Raw genomic sequence first — 21,092 nt, 5'->3', positions numbered from 1 at the left:
TCCTTCCTCATTCTTCAACTTACTTGCATATGACAGATTATTAGCTTCCTGTGTCGACCTTGTCAAGAGGTTTACTTACCTCGGCAGTGACATTCATGTCTCTGGTGACTCTTCCTTTGAAGTTAGTAGATGGATTTGGAGAACATGGGGGGGTCATGGGGTCACTGGAAAGAGGTGTGTGTCACTCCCAATATCTCTGCGAAAGGACTAAGGTCCAAGTCGTTAGAGTCCTAGTACTTCCTGTCTTGCTATATGGTTGCAAGACATGAACGCTATGACCTGGGGCAAAGACTGGACTCTTTCGGTACTGTGTCTCTTTGGAGAATCCTTGGGTACCGCTGGTTTGACTTTGTGTCAAATGAGCGGTTGCTCACAAAGTCCCAAATGAGGCATCTTACCTGCATTGTGAGGGTACATGTGGAACAATTCCCCGAGTGTGATCCGGCTCACAGGATCCTCATTGTTGAGGACCCGAGTTGCTGGACCAGGCCAAGGGGTCGTCCATGTAATACCTGTATGCGGCAGAAAGATGGTCATTTCTGGATGGTGGAGCTGGAGTGTATGTCTGCCTGGGGGGTTACCAAACAGGATCCCAATCTGTTTTGTTGTGTGGTTGGTGCGGCAACACGATGAACCAGTGCATGCTACCCAACCTACCTGACCTGACTATGTAGCCCCAACTGCTTTTCATTTCTATAATTTTGGTTTGCTTCTTTATAGATAATTGTGTCATGTTCTGCTTTTGTTTTGTGAAACTCCTTATAACATTTCCCCTTTTTTCCTCAATTGCCATCTCACCTTTACCATTGTTCTCTTCTGTCTCAGCGGTCCATTTTTCAGTCAGACTTCCTCTGTTGCTTTCATCCAGATATTCTTCATCATTTCCCTCTTCCCACTTATAGCTGATGCTTCTGAATCCTCATATGCTCTTCTTACCAACATTTCTGCAAATGTTTTTCTCACACTCTCCTTCTTTATCTTCCGGAACTTTCAGACCTTCATCTTTGTTATTATTATTATTATTCACAATTTTCTCTGGGATAGTCCAGTTGCCACTGCCTATATCAGGCATATAGGGCAGTTTTCTGTGGTGTATATATGTGTATATATTTTAGCAGATTGTGTTTGAATTTACTGACTGTGCGACATTTCTTTAAAATGGCTGCTTTCTGCTGTTTTATATATGTGTATTGATTCATGTGTAATATCTGTAGACTTTTGTGTAGTATATGTGGGATGACACCAGTGGTGGATGCAACAATGAATTGGTCAACTTCAGAGACTAAAGTACTTACGTGCTGAGACTGAGACATGCTAATGTCATCTTTTTTGTGGTGTGAGAATTAATTAAATATACATTTTGCACCTAAAAAGTTTGTGTTTTGGTTACCACTAAGGAGCTGTGCAGGATTTTTAAAGTTTTTATTTATCCTTTTAGAAGGGTTTTTTGCTTTGCTTTTGCCCACACAGGAGCAAAAGCAGCTGTTTGGGTTGGGGACAGGGTATAAAAAAGTTACTTGTTACTTGTACTTGATATTTGTATTCAAACTATCAGAGAAAAAAAGGCAGCAACTGACCTCAAAGCGAGAAAGAGACTAGCTCAGTGCCATGTAGAAATGTGGCTAGTTTTATAGAGCCTGTAGGGGCAGACAAGACAGTAAGAAATTAAGAGTGTATATTCAGTAAACAAGTTTTTCTAGACTGAACAGTTTTTAGTGGTCAGGAAAGTAGAGCAGTTAAGAGGGTGACAGGGTAAGGGTTCATTAATATGAAAGAAAACAAAAGGTGCGAGTGGAGAGCTTTTAAGGAATAAAGGGAGCACAAAGTTAGAAGAACAGACAAAGAAAAGTACAGTAAAGTTAACCTCATAGAAAGAAAAATCAGCAGGCAGTCAAGGGGTAGAATATTACAGGAGCTTAAGAGGACCAGAAGGTGTAAAATAACTGTAGCAGTTCTTTAATCTAATTCCTTTGACTTAATTTTTTTAGTTTCGCCATTTAAGCTAGATCATTTAATTTTAATAAACAAAAAAGTTAAGGGAGTTTTCGTAATCTTAATGCAAATTTTAATAATGAGGCCAATGCAATTCAAGTCCTGTTGGATGTTGGACATTCTAGAGGATGGCTTGCAGGAGCCAGTCTTCTATGAAGACTACATCTGCAGGAAATGCCAGCTGATCCAGCAGGTCAAGCTCAGGGTCACTGAAATAGGGGAGAAGTTGGCTGGCCTGTGTTGTGGTTGAGAATTGGCAGACCTGGCCCAGGTGTCCTTTAGAGAGGTGGCACGGAAGGAGATCCTAGACCAGACAGTTAGAAATAGGTGGGTAATGGTCACAACGTACAAGGTGAAGAGTGCACACTGTTTTGGGGCATCAACCCCAGAATTGGAAGTGTCAAACTGTTTTCAGTTCCTTGTGATGCTTGACAGTGTCTTTGAAGAATCTTAGTTAGTAGGCAGGCATGGGGTGTCCAAATGGGCCACCTTAAAACTAGTTCCCAGAATGAGAGAGGTTGTGATAGTTGGGGACTCAATCATTAGGGGAACTGAAGCACAGGAATGCTCCAGAAACAGTGTTGCACATGGTGTGTTGTTTTCTGTTTGCACAGGTGGGAGACCACCCCTGAAGGGTTGATAGGTTCTTTGCCAGAGTGGTGGAGGATCCAATTTTCATTGTCCATATTGGAACAAATGTTGGAAAAAATGACATACATGAGGGTAATCTGTAAGTTCTTTCAAGTTTAAAGAGTTAGGTGCCATGCTGAGAAGCAAAACTGACAAGATAGTCTTCTCTGAAGTTCTGCCTGTGCCATGTGCAAGCAGTAACAGAAATATGGTTAAATAGCAAAGATGGGGATGAGTAACACATAGAGGAGTACACATTTTATAGGATATATAGAAGAACAGAAAAGGAGGTGGGGTTGTTGTTTATGTCAAAATGGAATTTAAGTGCTAGTCTTATTCAGTTCAACAATGAACCCCAACTTAGCGAGGACATGTGGCTTCATCTGGAAAGCATTACAGAAAGAGGCTTTATTTTAGGAGTGTGTTATAGAATGCCCAATGAAAACAATAATTTCAATGCACATCTTTTTGATAATTTAAAAAAAGAAAGTTTACAGGGCTGCGGTGGGTTGGCACCCTGCCCAGGATTGTTTCCTGCCTTGTGCCCTGTGTTGGCTGGGATTGGCTCCAGCAGACCCCCGTGACCCTGTGTTCGGATTCAGCGGGTTGGAAAATGGATGGATGGAAGTTTACAGGGGAATATTACAGTCATGGGGGTACCCAAATATTAACTGGGTTAACCTTGCAAATAGCGGACCACAAGAGCAGGAGTTTTTAGAAGTAATTAGTGACTGTTTTTTAACACAGTATTTTAAAGCACCAACATGGGGTGAAACCTATCTAGATGTAGTATTTTGTAATAGTCAGGATAGAACTGAAAGTGTGATTGAACCACTAGGGTCAATTGACCATAATATAATACAGTTCCTAGTGTTTTGGAAGAGTGTGGGTGATAAGATTAAAACTGTTAAGTTTACCTTTGGTAAGGCAAATTTTGAGCAGATGTGACTTGTCTAAGGAGATAGTCTGGAATAAGCTTTTAAGTGTGGTGATAGTTGAGGAGCAGTGCAACAGGTTTAAAAACGTTTTATATATAATGCAGGACATGTACAGTAGATGCCTAAACTTTAAGAATTTTCAAAACTCGACTTATTTTAGAAGAATTAATTGGATAGGAACAGCGAATTATGTTGGGGTGAATGGCATGTTCTCTTCTGGATTGTTCTAATGTTCTTATTGGCGCAATGATGACATTGTCCATTCTATATAAGCAGGTGTATTTCTTTAGTTCTGCGTAATTCTGCATTTTATTTGTGTGTGTGTTCGGTAAGTTGAGTTTCATAAGGCAATGTTAATAATATATGTATTTTTATTTTGTTTGTCTACCAGTGTTATGTCTGTTCTGTTATGGTGATGTCAGTATAGTTATGTCCCAGTATAGTTTATGTGTGGCATTTTCACATGCTGCGGTGGGGGTGTTCTTATAATATGGTGTGTATGTGTGTCTACTAGTTTGTACTTTAGTGCCAGTTCTTGATGTTTGCCATCTGATTGTGTCTGTGCATGTAGTCTGTCTGCCAGTAGTTTACAACCTGATGTGATGTGCTTGATTGTTTTTTCTTCCTTGTGGCAGTTCTGTATATGCTGTCTGAAATATTAGCTCCCTTAATAATGTATTTTCTGTAGTTTCTCATGTTTGTAACTTTTGCTTGTATGGCTGGCACATACCCTTGTGTCTTACCAAAAACATTACCACAGCTTAGCCAGCTTTTTGGTGCAATCTTATGTACACAAGGTCATGTGAATCTTCTGGGTCCAAGCTTGTGTTTTAAGTTGTGTGTTTGTTATGTCCTCTGTGATGTGTAGTTTGTGTCTGTATGAATTATTGGTTTGTGTAGTGTTGATGTATCTGTTTTGTGTGGAAGAATTTTCTTAAATTATTAATCCATGTGTTGTTTTAATTAATTATATCTATGAGACCCTTTCCTGTCATTCTGTGGCCGCTTTAGGATGGTGATGTTTGTGTTTTGTGAGTAGTGTTGATGCTTTCCTTTGGAACTGTTGTAGATCTTTTTGTGACCAATGTATAACTAAGAAGAGATATGGGCGTATTGGTATGATATATGTATTGATGGCTTCAATTATGATGCGATGCATATTTTTGTAAAAATATATTTAATTTTTTGTTCTGCATAAGTTTGTCCTATTGCAGCTTCAGGTATTTGTAGAGTTCACCATCTGCCATGGCCCCAATTCCATTGCCTTTTTCAGGGGTATGCCCAACTTCTCTAAGGATTTCTTTTCTACATTCATTATTTTACATTTGTCCTTTGTAAATTCCATGTGCATGTCTTGTGAATATGTTTTGATTATTTCTAGTACCTGTTGTAATCATTAGTTTTCTCCTGCATATATCTATATTATATGTCGTCAATATAAAAGAAATGTGATAGGGTGTATTGTTGGTGTTGGTTTTTGACTTTATATCCATTTTGTGTGTTGTTTGATCTGTTTGATAATGGGCTGAGAGTGAGACAGACCAGAAAGGGCTATTATTTTTGTTATTATTACTGTAGAATTTACAGCAATTTTTCAGAATCCACATACGTATAAAGTTTCCAGATTTAGAAAAGTCTGCTTCAAACTGTATGTTTAAAGACAACAAGAGGGCTATATCAAATATTACAGGCAGTTTTACTCATCAGTTCCAGTTAGAGCTTGGTGGAGTCCTGATAATGAGTCCTGAACTTTATTGCATTTTTCACTTCGGTTTTCAATTGTTTTCTTTGTACAGGTTGCCAGCACAATAGCTTCGAGCTACTCAAGGTATTCAGTTGAGAAGCATGCTTGCTTAGGTGCCACCACCTGCTTGGGTCACAAGTTTATATGCCAGATTTGCATGACACAATGTGGAACCAAATACTTTTCTTGATTATCTGTTGAAAAAATAAAATTTTGAAAAACAGAATTCTGTCAAGTGTCTCACTATTAATGTTTAGATTATAGTATACTTTGACAATATAGAGATGATGGATTTTATTTAAGACTGGTTCCTATCCTGTGCTACCAGTGCTGCCAGGACAGGTTCCAGCCCTGCAGCCCTGAATTGGATTAAGCAGATTAGATAGAAGGATGAATGGATATTGAATTTGAAGGTTTCTAAGATGGTGAAAATTTTTCTTTTATTCTCAGTTGTTGCACATTAATAATAATTAAATTAGAAGGATGCCTTGTAACAATTTAAGGATTAAATTTAGGCAAACCTTTCATAAATCAAAGCCAAGTAATTAAAGGCAACATTTCAGGATATTTCTAAAACTAGTATTAGTGCTCTCTGGCCATTGATTGTGGGTTTACAAGTTCTCTCTGTCTGCCGTGGTTTTCTCACAAATGTCAGATTAGTTGCTGTCTCTGAATTGACTCAGTAGGAGGGAGTATGGCTAAAGACATGCGAGTGTGACATGCAATTGCCTGCTACCCCATTCGGTGTTGATTCCTTACTTGTGTCTTATGTTGGCATAATGTAGTCTCTGAAGTATTATGGCAGATTAGGCAGGATTAAAAGAAGAATGAATGGATGACAAGGCTAGTGCATTAATGAAAATTTGTGTTTACACTATAAACCTGATCTGCATCCACCCTAAGTAATCCTAATATACCCACTTGTACACTGTGGCACATTTACTGAAATTCTCATGCCTTTCTGGGGTAGCTAATTTAGGAAGCCAACCACTGTGCTGAATTATTTTAATAATTGTTTATTACATATTGTATATAAAATTTTCAGTAAAGAAAGAAGAAAATGAAAACAGAAAATGAGCAACACAGACTTTGAATAGCTTCATTGTATAAATGCCAGGGCGGCTATTTTGTTATATTTTGTTTCACCCATTCATTTTACCTGTAATTAATCATATTGGTATTTCCTATTCTAATGAGTTCCTGGGCGTTGTTTCTTTGTGTTATTACTTGCTTTCTTGTTTCCAAAATATTATGTAAAGAAATGGTGCCAAGGCTTCCATTGTGCATATAAAATGTGATAGAAGGACTTCTTAAATTGTCATTTATCATCTGCATTATACCCTTAAGGCCACTTCTTCATGCAGAAAGATTATACCTGTCCCTGCAACTGAAATATTTCCTGATCAGTATCCCTATTGCGATGATTATTATAACACTGCACAATAACTTTTTGAATATTCCACCTTTAACATTTTGGCTTTAATTAAAAATGTTCTTTTCATGCTGATTTACTGTGCTTTCCATTTTACTTTTAATGTGTTCATTGATCTCTGCTTAGCAAGCTTAAAAAATAACTTGTGTTCAATTATTGTAGTGGGGGTTACAGTTGCAACACGCTCCTTTGAATATAAAAGCCACACTAGTCTCAGCAAAGTTTTGCAGCATCTCCAGGTTAATTTGCAGTTGCTTCTAGGCCATTTGAGAGATACAACACCTCCACCTCCATTATATAAATGGGCCTTGCACACTTCTCCATAGGAGGTACCAGAGGCATCCCAACTTAGTGTCCAAATTATGTCAACTGGATCCTCTCAATCTGGTGAACCAGCAGTTCTTCATCTTGGTCCACTAATATTGCTGTGCTCTTTAACCAAATGGAGAGTACAACCAGAAAATCAGCAGATTAATTTCATTTCATCTACTTGTACCTGTAATCTCAGTCATGGTAGTGACCGTAAGCAATGATGAAGATTGGTTGTTAAATCAAAAAAAAATTGTTGAAAGATTTACTGCCTGCTTACCACCGCAGCCTTGTAAAATGTCCACAAGACTGCTGCACCAACTACTCCGTCAAACTTTAATTAAGGTTCCTGCTTTAAGGTAGATGTTTACCCCTTACTTGTAGGGAACATGCTGATCTTTCCTGTTAAAGGTGAAACTTAAGGGTTGCAATGCAAGTTCGGTAACATGCAAAACAGAAACAAATCCAGAATAAAAATGTTTAAGTGAAATTTTGTAAGATTTACTTAGATTAAACTTAGTGAAAATTAGTGAAAATTGTTATTACAGTAGTGAAAAATGCTTCTGCACCACCCTACCTGTCTGTTGACAACAAAAATGAAGACCCTTTGGACCTCCCCATAATTTCAGAAGAGAACAGATTATAAAAATCAGCACCTATTTCAGAGTACTTGTCCAGGTATTAAAAATCATTCTATCCTCGCTTCCTTGAAAGGAACATTTTTTCTCCATAATGTCAGAGTGTAACTCAAGATCAACATTTTTGCATCTCTTAGCAATAATATTGGGATCAATGCAGTCTTTGTGCCAAGATAAGCAAACATTTTTGCTAACATGCATTTTCATTACAACAAAAACAATTTCTATATATTTTTTTTTACAATATGAAATCTTTGAAGCATAAATATCATGCTCAGTAACCCTACAAAAAATTATTCAAATTCAATTCAGATCAACTTTGTTAATATTCATGCCTTTACAAAAAAGAGACAGAGGGCTAATGAAGTGGATAGCTATTTCTTCTAAATTGGAATTTTGGCGGGTGTACTTTCTATTTATTTTTTCCAGGTAATACCAGTTACTGTACATGCACTGAGCCCTTCTATTGAGTTAGTGCTCATTCTGACATAATTCTAAACTTATATGCATGTTCATAGGGAGCCCAAGTTAAAAAGCACGATGAGTGTTGATTCCCAGCATTAATCCCAGGTGGAAATATGATCAAGGCTGCCCAGTGTACTCTTAAAGTCATTAGGGTCATACACTCTTACACTGATTCTTTGCTGTAGGCCATATTTGAATACTTGACCTTTGTGCAATAAATAGCCTTGACACACAGAAAAAAGGTTTGGGGCAGCCACCTGTGTACTTGAACCTTGGCTGCAAAAGGCAAAATAGGTTGCACAGATGTCTACAGGATTGAGTCCACCATAGAACTGAGGAAACATAGGAAGTAGTCTGGGTTTTAAGGCAGGGAACCTGAAGTGATGTCAGGGTGGCCGGAACTGGAAATGATGTCAGGGTGGCTGGAACTGGAAGTGACATCTTCAAAGCTGGACCTGGAAGTGAAGTCATTGTGACCAGAATCAGGCAGAATTTCCTGTGTTTGGTCTGCAGGGATAACAGAGAAAGAGTTAACTCACCCTACTGCCCCCTGGCCTGGCGTAAAATTACCTTCATTTGGTCCTTTTAGCTGCTTCCCATGTGCACGTGTGTGACACCTTTAAAATTAGGCGACAAAGCAGAAAAGGTGCGGAGCATGATAAGGTCACTAGAGGTGACTCCAGGGCCGGATTAAGAGCTTTGGGGGCCCGTAGCACATTTCAAATTTGGGGGCCCTTTTGGTCTGCATCATCTGAAGTTTAGATTCTGAACAGTTCAAACCTGACTAAATAATTATTTTACTCTCGATTATAATAAGAATCTTATAATATTTATGTAAATTTTATGTGTTGGGCCCCTAAAGTTTTGTTGTGTAAGAAATTTACAGTTTAAAAACGTAAAGATAATATTTTTAAAGACCAGTTTTTCAATGCTACACTTTTTCATTAAATATTGGGTCCACCATTTGGGGGCCCCCTGAAATTGCGGGGCTCATAGCATATGCTACATGTGCCTATTGGTTAATCCGGCACTGGGTGACCCCTAACTTTGGAAACGACCCTGGTGAAGAGCACCAAATCACAGATTCTTACTTCAAGCATAATGCAGAAAAAAAATATTCTAAGGGTAAGTGTCCCAGCTTGGGAAATAAAATAGGAAAAGCTCCACATAAAGCCAGATATAGGACATGATGTGAACTTGTAACAATATCATTTGATTTTTTTTTTCACACAACTAGTTTAGTGACTTTTTATGCAATACAAGTTATTTTTGTTTTTTCCTTTTTAAAGGTGTACACATGGTGAAAAGTGTTCAAGGTACAACACCTTCTCCATCTTGTATCCCGGGGCAGGAATGCTTACCAACAGGTACATGATTGTCATAAAAATGAAGGAAGTAATTAGTCATTAATGACATCCAGTTCTTGGTTAAATGTAATTGTGAAAGAGACAAAGCATTTGTCACCTTCACTTAACTGTATATTATATTCCCAAGCATCATGGCCTTTTGATGGTAATGGTTTCAGTGTCATGAAATTGTGGTATATTTCAGGTTCGTCATTCACTTCATTCTCAGCAATAAAACCTCGGGTGGAAGAAGTTAGAATAGAAAAATGTGGGCCTGAAATGGAAAACTACTGCTTTCATGGTGATTGCATGTTTTTTCCTGACATTAGAGAACATCACTGCAAGTAAGAGAAAATCATTTTCCTTTTTAGTATATATTGTTCCTACTTGCCTTTTATTAGTATGCTGTATGTTAGTAGGTGCAGCATTTGGCTTCTTGTCTAATCCTTCCTGTGTCTATATTCCTATGTAAGCCACACCAATATTAATACATATATATATATATATTATATATTATATATATATATATATATATATATATATATTTTGCCGGTTTCATGGTTTTCTTTTTTTAAAGCATGCACTGTCCTGCAAAAAAATGTCTTTCCTCTAAATATTGCCTCTGGTAGTTTCTAGATCCAACTCCTACAGCTGGGCATGCCCCTACACCGCTTTTATAACGTGTTGTAATGCATAATGAAGCAGCAGGCGTCATTCAAAGCCTCAGACAGCCCAGTGACGTATTCCATGATTGCCAAAGGCATTACAAAGCTTTTCTAATTAGACCCTTTGTAAAAGTTCAAATAGAAAACTAAGTATATATTCATTTTATTAACTTGTCTCCCAAAAAATGGTATATTTTCTTCCTAATTACTATTTTTTTGCCTTAAACTGCTGCCTATACTTTTTTTTGAAGTTACATTATGCACAGATTAATAGTAATAATACTTTGGACTATAAAACAATGCTTTAATATTGATAATTGAAAATGGAAGCTAATCATCCAACCCAAAATGTGGCTAACACAGTCTTGGGTCATTTATCCTATGTATATAGTATATGGAGAAGGTCAAAGCTGCCAGTTTCCCAATAACTATCATGGCAAACAAGAATATATCAACTTAAGCTTAGAAATGTATTAAAAGTTTGTATTCACTATGTTGTCATTCCTTTGATACAAAAAAGAACTACCAAAAAATAAATCACTGTTTCATTAAATGCCAAAAGGAAAATTTCCTTTCGCTTAGTGTTCTTGAGTTTTTTCCAGAATGCTTACAGGAATTCAATCCACAACAAATGTAACCTCAAAATTCATTTACATATAAATTCAAAACTGGCATAGAACAGTAGAAAATACATGTAATCAATGATTCAGAGTGATAAATTATTCATTTTAATGATTATTAGAACAGCACATGTATGTGGTTTGGAATTAATTGTCCCTTAAGGTCTAGGAATTTCAGTAGTTGTGACTGCTTTATAAGACTCACTCTTTGATGAGTAAACATCCTCATTACACCATGTCAAGGGAAATGCAAAATGCTCTCGGTTAGTGTGGGCAGGCTACAGTTTGTGAACTAAACCACATGAAATGTTTTAAAATGGTTCTCCCACATGCCACAGTCATGCATGTTAAGTTGGTGATTCTAGATTGCTCAGGTATAAGAGGGTGAGGTCAATTCATGAGTGTGTCTTATGATGGACTGCCACCACATCTTGGGTTTCTTCCAGCCTTGTGCCAGATACTGCTGGATTAGTCTTCTTCCCACCTACACCCAGTTTTGGATTAATTTGGCTAACAGCTTGAAAGAATGGATGATGGATAGCATAATGCATTGAAATAGTCAGTGTCTTATTATTAACAATACCATTTAATTGTTTTCCTAAAATCCATAAATTAAAATTGATATGTAAGTAAAAAATAATTACTAAATGTGATTTCATTGTAAGTGAAATACACTAACCATTTATGCATCTTCATACCCACTTTTCCATTTCTCACACCTGTCTTATTACCAAAGTAACCCCAACTAAAATAAGTGACTCCTTTTATATTGGTAATTGTATTCATCCTTATCCTGATCAAGTTTAATTTAGTCTCAGTGTCTATCACAATGGCATGAAACACAGGGCAAGAACCAACATGGTTGTGGTGCCAGTCCATCTCAGTGCACATTCCCCTTAATTTAACCCATATGCCAGGCAACTTTAGCATTGCTGTTAGCCTAGCATGGGATATGGGGGGACCAGAGAGCAGGGAGAAAATCGCAACACAAACTCAAACTGAAAGTGACCAGCCTGGGATTTAAACCCTGGATGCGAAGATTCCAACCCAGTATCTTGGAACTGTGAGATGATAGCACTAACCACCATGGTGCCTCATTTTGTTCGTTATATACTGTATATATAAAATTTCTACTATCCATTTTATAATTCTATGGATAGGCATAGTTTTTTTAGGTTTGTTTTTTCACAGTGCTTCCACACATCTTTGGATTGAACTTCTATTCTGTTTTTAATTTAAATGTTCTCCTAGTGTGTCTGTAAACTTTGGTTGGATAAATTGGTTTATTTTCTTTTCCAAAAGATGTGTATTATTTAGCAACTCTAAATTGGTCCAGTATTACTGACAGAGTGTGGATGTATCATCCAATCGAAGGTTAGATCCTGCTTTGTATATGTGGCTGCCTTTCGATGACACAACTTTAAAACCTAATAAGTCACTTCAGAAAACACCTAGATGCATAAGAAATTGGATGGTGCCATGTTGTCCCATTTGAGAGCAATTAACCAAATCGTTCTCTATTTTGTTTTGTTTCAGTCTGTCATGGCATTAATTTCAGGCTTGTTCAAATAAAACTGTTACATTTTATGCAAACATTACTGTAAGAAATGGCAATCTGCAACTTCACTTTGAGCATCTGACATGCTGGCCCCTATTAAAATGTATGACCAAAGTATATAGTGTATATTAATAGATGTATGAAGCCTCATTTTATAAGAGTTACAAGTAATGGTTAACACTTTATAATAGGAGGTACCTTGGTACACTTATAAGTCAGTTACTGGTATATAACAAGATGTTAGCAAACACTTTGTATGCTCTTAATAAAGCTTATAAAGGACAAGTGACACTTTAGAATAGGTGCAACCCATAGTGTACATACAGTAGTGATAGAAAAGACACAAAGTCTTTGTTTCTGTCACATAGAAATAAGTAAGTGGCTAATACAAGCTCTATAATGAGGCCTTAAATCACCTAATAAATTTGAGTTGACTGATATATAACACATGGTAGTAAATTTTATGAACATGTTTACAATATGCTTGATATTCATACTTTGAACCTTGGGTTTTAGCTATAATAAATTTCTTATCTAAATTCAACTTATGCAACATTCACATCTTGCTTTTTAGGTGTGATGCTGGCTTCACAGGCATGAGGTGTATTCATTCTGAATTGGTCTTCATGCCAATGAGTAAAGAATATGTGATCCTAACTGTGACCTGTACCCTCTTGTTACTTCTGGCTTTTGCAGTTGCCATCTACCTAACTTACAAATGGTAAGAATCATTTTTATTTGTCTCTGTAATAAAACTACTGTACAAATTCCTTTAACTTGCTTATTAATTTGGATTATTTAAAAAAGTAGACATTTTGGTGCAGTGTTTAACACTGCCACCTCATGGTTGCAGGGACCTGAGTTTAAATGCCACCTTTTGCTGTTGTCTATGTAGAGTTTGGCCATTATCCCTATGTCTGTGTGGATTTTAATCTGGGCACTCAAGTTTTCATTAAACTTCCCAAAATGTTGTATGTGCTTGTTAGGTGAATTGGCGACTCTGTCAATGTGAGTGCCTGCATATGCATAAGTGAAATCTCAGCAGGGCTGTTTCATATCTTGTGTCCAGTGCTGCCAGATTAGAATCAAGCTCCTACACGTCTGAAATGGACTAAGTACTACTTAACATTAGAGAATGTTTTGTATTTTACTGTTTTCTTATTGCACTCATTTCTTCACTTGTCTTACATTTAGGACGATTTTTCTATTTAGAAAGTGACTCGTACAGTACAGTATGTGAATTAAGAGACATTTAGTTTTTGTGTATACTGAAAAATTTGGCAACCACCTGCAATATTTTATGATTTTTACTTTCTCATATACAAGAATCATCCACATTTTAATCGTCCAAAAATTCCATTTTAAGATTTTGATGAATTTCGACCTTTTAGACCTCCCTGAGTCCGAAAATACCATTTTTGGAATTATGTCTGTGTGTCTGTCTGCGTGTGTATGTAAACACGATAACTTGAGTACGCTTTCACTTAGGTCAACCAAATTTTGCATGCAAGTATTAGGTACAAAACATAGATTTCTATCAACTTTTGGGCTCTTTCTGTTAACCAGAAGTGGTACTTTACATTTTATAAATGAAGCATCCATCCATTATCAAACCTGCTTAATTCAATTAGGACCAGATCCTACGTCAGTCTATTAACCCAGCTTAGAACACCACCATACACATAGGTCTTTGTGATATGGAGGGAAAATTGGAGTACCTAGAGAAGAACTGACACATGGTCAAAACATGCATATTCCATACATGTAGCACCTAGGTACTCTGGAATCAAAGATTTTGGAGGCAGTTAACAATGGAAATCTTGCATTGTTAGTAAAACCTATTTTTTAGAAGCATGCAACTATAAATAGAGGTGGGAAGATGTTCAGAATAGAATATTTCATTTAGTGTTAACCTAGGCCTTTTACAAATTTTGAAAGATGAAATGATTTTTGTCAAAAGGGGAACAGATATTTGGAAAAATTTGACGTGGTTATTTATAGTTATACATTTACATTTATTACATGCATTTATCCAAAGTGACTTACAAAAGAGGTCAACATAATTGAGTAAGTATCAGTCTGAACAAAAAATAAAATAAGAACATAAGAAATTAGACAAACAAGAGAAGACCCTTCAGTCCATCAGGCTAGTTTCTTCGGCTAATAGCTATTGATGCAAATCAATGTAGCATCACAAAATACAAGTGTAGAATAACTCAAATGAAACAAGCCCACAGTGGAGAAGAGAGACACCCTCGTAGTTAGATGCCCAATAATTCACTCAATCTGACCAAGTCCTCCTTTGGATCACTCATCTAAGGTGGTTGCTATCCATTCTTGGGAGTGTCACTGATGCAACTAGAACCTGGTTACACAAGCATGGAGTGAGAAAATGTGTATGGACTTATTACCAGTGTGATGTACAGTAATGTGTCATGCATTTGGCATTCCCAAATAGATGTGACCACATTTACAAGCCAGCACTGCTAATTTTAAGTGTCACACCTACTAACACTAAATGTGACTACAGAGTGCTTGCCTGAGGCACTCTAAATCCCCACCCTTACATGTTTTGCAGGTAATAAATAAGTGAGATTCAAACCTAAAAATGGACTTTGTATTAAGCCTCATTCACCTAATTTTATAATTCTTGAAAAGGCACTCATTAGGTATTCATGTGGAAAGCAGACTTTTAAAGCTAAAGTTTAAATTGTGCCTGAAATATCATGACACCTTAGCTGCTAAATAATCAAACAAGTTTAACGTACTGAATAGTCTCTTCTCATTTCTGAAAATGTTTAAATTCTTATGTAGTTTGCACTATTTACTACATACTCAAAGTCAGATGCCATAGAGCCATTAATTTCAAACACTCCCTTCAAGGGCTGATCAGCGAAATTTGCCAAAGCTTTTCTCAAAGAGAATTTGCTGTGCTCATTGGTGTCCTTGTTCATCGATGATTTGTTCCCTGAAAATCCACCATGCATCCTGCTTACACATTTTTTTTTTTATTATCCCTTTAACTTTTGTGAGGCAAGCATGACATCATAGAGCCGTGGTCGAAATTTTTCTTGAAAATATCTTTTTGCATCCTGGTTACACATTTTTTTCCCAGTGCCCCATGATGTTTTGAAAGGCCAGCATGACATTACAGAGCTGTAGCAGCCATGTTGAATGGGGATGTTACTACCCAATCATACATGCACAGACTTTTCACGCATTAATACTCCACCTCACGCTTTATTGTGCTGCCCAGTCAGCTTCATTCTTGTGTGTATATTTTTTAGAGAACACCTGCATGTCACTGCTGCATGTTGTTAAAAAAAAAAAACAAAACAAAACTTGCAGTATTTTCATTTGAGGGGTACATTAGCTGACCATAATGAGATAGTATGAAAATACTTTGTTGTTCAATTCATTGTATGTTTTATCTTCACTGCTTGATTCTGCATGTACAGAAATCAAGTACTGCTGTTGAGTATATATCGTTGATTCCAGTGGGCTCACACAGTTCCTGTCCTCCAGCCACTGATTGGCCATGCCAGGCAGCAATTGCACAGGACTGTCTCACACCATTGTTTGAAATTTAATCTTTTCTTTTTTGTTTCCAGTCTATCTGTACAGATACTTCACAATTTTTCTTCCATCAAGGAAATAGAAGCCTTGTAAATATTAATTTTCTGTTCTTCTTGTTATTAATTCACCGGATTTAATTGTTTCCTGATTTTGCAGGGTTTGTTTTGACTTGTGCACATGCAAGGAGTGTCAACTTCAAAAAATAGAATGAACTGGTCAAAAGCCATCACTGTATGGCATGGCATATCAGTGTCTAAAAAGACTGAATCTCTTTGAGTGCAATGATATTTTTTCTATTTACTTATTGCTAGTTTGGGCCAGTGGTGGTATTTTGTTTGTGGCTATTGTTCTGTTTGCATCTTTTGTTGTTTGAAGACATGATAGCAAATTGGTTAACATGGCTTTCTAACAGTTCAGGTCATAATAATTGATCAACCGTAGTTGGCAGATGCTGCTCTGGCCTTAATGGACAATTAAAAAACCATTGTGTCTACTCAAAACTGGCTCACTTCCTCCTTCTCTTATGGCATCAATGCATTTTGCAGAGTTTGGCGAAGTTGCAGAACACTTACAGTAGTGAATTCAGAGGTGAAAATACACAGGGTCCTCACAGCATCAGTTTTATTCTATGAGCGCTGTATTATACGTCCACGGTACAGTAGATGAACAGAATGACAGGCCAATACTGAGAATGCCTTTTTCTTAATAAATGTTGCTTTTGATACTTGAATTGTGCATCACGTATAATTTTTGTGTTTAGATTAGTTCTAATTCTTGGTAACAATTAATATCATACACCTCAAAATTATTTGAGAAAAAGAGCTGTAAGTGTGTTTTTTAATTTAACTTTGAAAACATGCCTTTATTTAGTTTAATTTTATTTTATTTTTCAGGTGCAAAAAGAATAAATGTACTCCACAGCAGAAAAAGTATCAAGAAGTCCAGCTTGCTTGAGAAAATATTAAATTTACATACAGCAAGAATTAATGCAAAGTATCTTCTTTAGACATAAAATAACTGACTCCAGTGGAGATTCATGAACTTATTCCACAACATTTGGATTTGGAGTGCCATTCCTTCTCATCTATTCTTTGTTAATTAATATGCAGTTCATTGTTATATATAGTTCTACATTGCCAATTACAGATAATGTTTATTAGTTCTCTATGACATTGCATTTTAAAATTAAATTACAGCCACTTATTTAAATACAAAGAAACATTTGACATGTCCTCCACAAATCTGAATGCTGCAACTGATTACAGAAATATAGTTGTATTTTCCTAGCTTTGGATCCTTTAGTCCTCAATAACCTAACCTCTACAACTTACTCAGTTATTATAAAAGCAGACATAAATCACTGAGTTATTATAAAAATAGACATTGCCAATATGTGTATGTTATTGTTGATGATTCTAAGATTGCATTCACTCTGAGACACAAACATTTTTTGCTCATCTGTAACTACCCATCTTATTTGCAGATGTTTATGAATATATTTTTGTAAAATTACCTGCTTTTAACTGGTGTTTATTTATGAGACAATAGTAAATACAGACTACACCAATACTTTGTAGCAGTATCATCATTCCTTATTACTTGGTAAAAATATAACTTTTTAAGGTAAATTTATTGAAATACTTTACAGAAGCAAATTCTGCTGTTTATCCAACAAAGGTATTAATATAACACATTGCTATTTATGTGTAATCCATATAGTATTTTTGTAATATTTAAATAGAGTCAAAGTTTTCATTTATACAATTTCAGTATAGCACACTATCATATAACAGAAAATTAAACAGACAAGACTGATTGATCCAAAGGACGGAGAATTTTTATGTAAAAGATATTTTCTATTGTATTGTCCAGCTCTTTGTATGTTTTTTGTATTGAATATATTTAAGCATTTACACTATATGTTTTTTATTATAAATTAATTTCAATTCATAATTAATAAAAAAGTCTTTTAAATGTGTATCCACCTTGAAAACATCTTATTACGTGTGTTGTAGTTTTCATTTGCTGTTTAAGCTTTTTATATTATAAACCTGGAAATGTGATGCTTTAATATTTGGAATATTTATATACTGTATATACACTATCAGTCAAAATTTTTAGCTTTTCCAGTTTTTCTTCAAATTCAGTTCTTCAAAATGCAATAATGATGTAAAATTTTGAAAGGTAAGAAGTAAAGTGCCAGAGGTTTAAATTTAAAGTTTAAATTGACAAAAACTTAAAAAATGAAATATCAGATTACTGCAAATGGGCCTCCTTCAGGGGACAACTAATAGGTTACAACCTACAGATGTTCTGAAGTAAATTAAGCTTTGCACATTTAAGCAATTTGCACAGGTATCCCAACTTCTGTTGATTACTTAAAAACCCTCTGCTGAGTTGGAACAACTTGTGTTACTACACCCTCTGAAGTACTACTTGGACAATATTACACTGTAGAAAGTTGTAAGTTCCTGTGATAATGGCAAGAAAACTACAATTAACAAATGAAATGAGTGCATTATTATCGTTAAAAGTGTAGGCTTTTCATTTACAGAAACTGCAAAAAAAATATCAAAATGTGTCAGTGGGTATGGTGTCCTACACAATCCAAAGGCAATTGAAAACAAATAAGAAGAGATCTGGCAGACCCAAAGTCAAGTCAAAAACACAAGTCCGAGGATCAACAGCTTGCATGATACATGTCTCACAGCACAACAGTTTCAAGCACAGCTTAACAATGGTTGAAAAATCCAAGTCTCAGTATTTGCTGTGAAGAGGAGACTTTGTTCAGTCTGCAGTAATCCACACCCAGTGTTTCAAGGCCCTATTTTGTCCTTTAAGGAATGGCTTTCTCACTGCCACTCTCCCTGTCAAACCTGCAGCACAAAGTCTCCTCTTCACAGTCGAAACTGAGACTTTCTTTTTTTGACCACCGTTAAGCTGTGCTTGAAGCTGCTCTTGAAGTATTTCTTGGTCATGTGGAAACCACACAAAACAGGAGTTCTTCTCTCTGACTGCACCCAAGAATCCTGACAATGTTGTCCTTCAGGACTACGAATCCCATGGATCCCTGCGGGTGTCCATACTGGGGGCATGCCATATATTGTAATGAGGAAAGAAAGTCTACCCCATTCCATCCATTAATCTTCCACCACGACTGGTGTAATAATCAAGCACCATCCAGGCCTTGTTATGCCTCCATATATAGTGTTCATCCATTATGGTCCCCAGTCCCGGCCAGGAATCACCCCTCATCCAAGTTGGGGTGCCAATTTATCCCTTAGAGCACTTACAATATCTACAGTGCCCTCCATAATGTTTGGGACAAAGATGCATTTTTCCTTGATTTACCCCACCCATATCCACAATTTACAAATTACAAATCAAACAGTTCAGACATGATTAAAGTGAACATTGCAGACTATTTGCATACATTTTGGTCACACCATATAAAAATTACAACACTTTTTAAGCAAAGTCCCCCCATTTCAGGGCACATTATGGAGGGCACTGTAAACATTGTCATTGACCAACAATGGTCATGAAGGAAATGTTGGGGCACCAAAAGGGTCACCCTTTTTAATATTTACAAAGTCTTTCAACTGAATAGAATAAACAAAATGATTTTCAGTTCAGGTAGGAGCTCCAGTCATCGGTCTGTTTTCTCCAGAATGAGACACTTCTTGGCAGGTGCGCCTTGCTTTTATAGCAGAGGTACACAGGGAGTAGAGGCAATTTCTCTCTATGAGCGGTTTCTCAGGGCTGTTGGAGAAAAGGGAGATGTTACCTTCAGCAACCGCGCCCCTTTGTGCTCCGAACTGGTAGAGCTTACTGCAGATGAGCTGGTGAAGGGAAACCTCAGACGATCATGTGTGACTATATATATATATACTGTATATATATATATCTATACTAATAAAAGGCAAAGCCCTCACTGACTGACTGACTCACTGACTGACTGACTCACTCATCACTAATTGTCCAACTTCCCGTGTAGGTAGAAGGCTGAAATTTGGCAGGCACATTCCTTACAGCTTACTTACAAAAGTTAGGCAGGTTTCATTTCGAAATTCTACGCGTAATGGTCATAACTGGAACCTGTTTTTTGTCCATATACTCTAATGGAGGAGGCGGAGTCACGTATCGCGTTATCACGTATTACGACTCCTACGTAATCACGTGAAGTGAAAACAAGGAAGAGATTTACAACAGGAGTCAAACGCGGGAACAAAGGTAAATGACGTTAATTGTTGAGTGTCTTTTAATACTGTGTAATTGTTGAGTGTCTTTTAATACTGTGTAAGCATACATATTAACAGATGTGCAATTAAACGTGTGCATTTATGGGGTGATTTCTCAGGCTTAAAGCTCGAAGTGATCACTCGAGTGAAGGCGTCCTTAACAAACTGTTATTGGTATATTTTACCTCAATTTTTAAAGGTTTTCTTTTCTTCTTAATAAAAATTTAAAAGCAGAACTTCGCCTGTGCAAATCGCGGGGATTTGAGCGACTGATGCATACAGACATATTCATGAGTGCAGGTACTTCGGAAAGAAAGCACCGTGTAAACCTAAAGTTTAAATTAAGTTCATAGACCTACAAAAGGTTGCCATTGATTTCAGGCAAGATTGCTTTTCTCCTGTACAAATATACGTTGCATTCTCAAGAGTGTGCTTGCACGGCTTGGTCATATTACAACCGGAGTGCTGAACTGACAAACTGGTATACAAACAGAACAATAGTAAAAACAGGATTAAATAAAAAGGCTGCTTCCTTTGGCCCAGCAACGAAAAAGGAAGACCTTATATGACGTTCGTTTATAAAACAGCGGAGAGGCTGTGTGAAGTCAGCTACACAAAAAAACAGATCCTTAACAAATTGTTAGTGGTATATTTTACCTCAATTTAAAAAGGTTTTCTTTTGTTCATAATAAAAATTTAAAAGCAGTACTTCGCCGGTGCCAAGCGCGGGGATTTCAGCGACTGACACATACAGATATATTCATGAGTGCAGGTACTATGGAAACAGAGCACCGTGTAAACCTAAACTTTAAATTAAGTTCATAGACCTACAAAAGGTTGCCATTGATTTAAGGCAAGATTGCTTTTCTCCTGTACAACTATACGTTGCATTCTTAACAGTAAGCTTGCACGGCTTGGTCATATTCCAACCGGAGTGC

The 21,092-nt window shown here is 36.7% G+C and overlaps 1 protein-coding gene across 1 annotated transcript in view; it reads left to right on the top strand.

The window, feature by feature from the left end:
* Nucleotides 1-17,891, top strand: part of LOC114652091 (proepiregulin-like) — a 42,862-nt gene extending 24,971 nt beyond the window's left edge. Inside the window, exons 2-5 of the mRNA XM_028802280.2 lie at nucleotides 9,438-9,515; nucleotides 9,700-9,838; nucleotides 12,912-13,058; nucleotides 16,807-17,891. Coding sequence (XP_028658113.1) covers nucleotides 9,438-9,515; nucleotides 9,700-9,838; nucleotides 12,912-13,058; nucleotides 16,807-16,867 — 425 coding nt within the window. The 3' untranslated portion in view covers nucleotides 16,868-17,891. The remainder of the gene's footprint in view (nucleotides 1-9,437; nucleotides 9,516-9,699; nucleotides 9,839-12,911; nucleotides 13,059-16,806) is intronic.
* Nucleotides 17,892-21,092: the final 3,201 nt, after the last annotated feature.

This window comes from Erpetoichthys calabaricus, chromosome 5, assembly GCF_900747795.2.
Source record: "Erpetoichthys calabaricus chromosome 5, fErpCal1.3, whole genome shotgun sequence".
NCBI lineage: Eukaryota > Metazoa > Chordata > Cladistia > Polypteriformes > Polypteridae > Erpetoichthys > Erpetoichthys calabaricus.
This window is presented reverse-complemented; position numbering and strand designations above follow the sequence as displayed.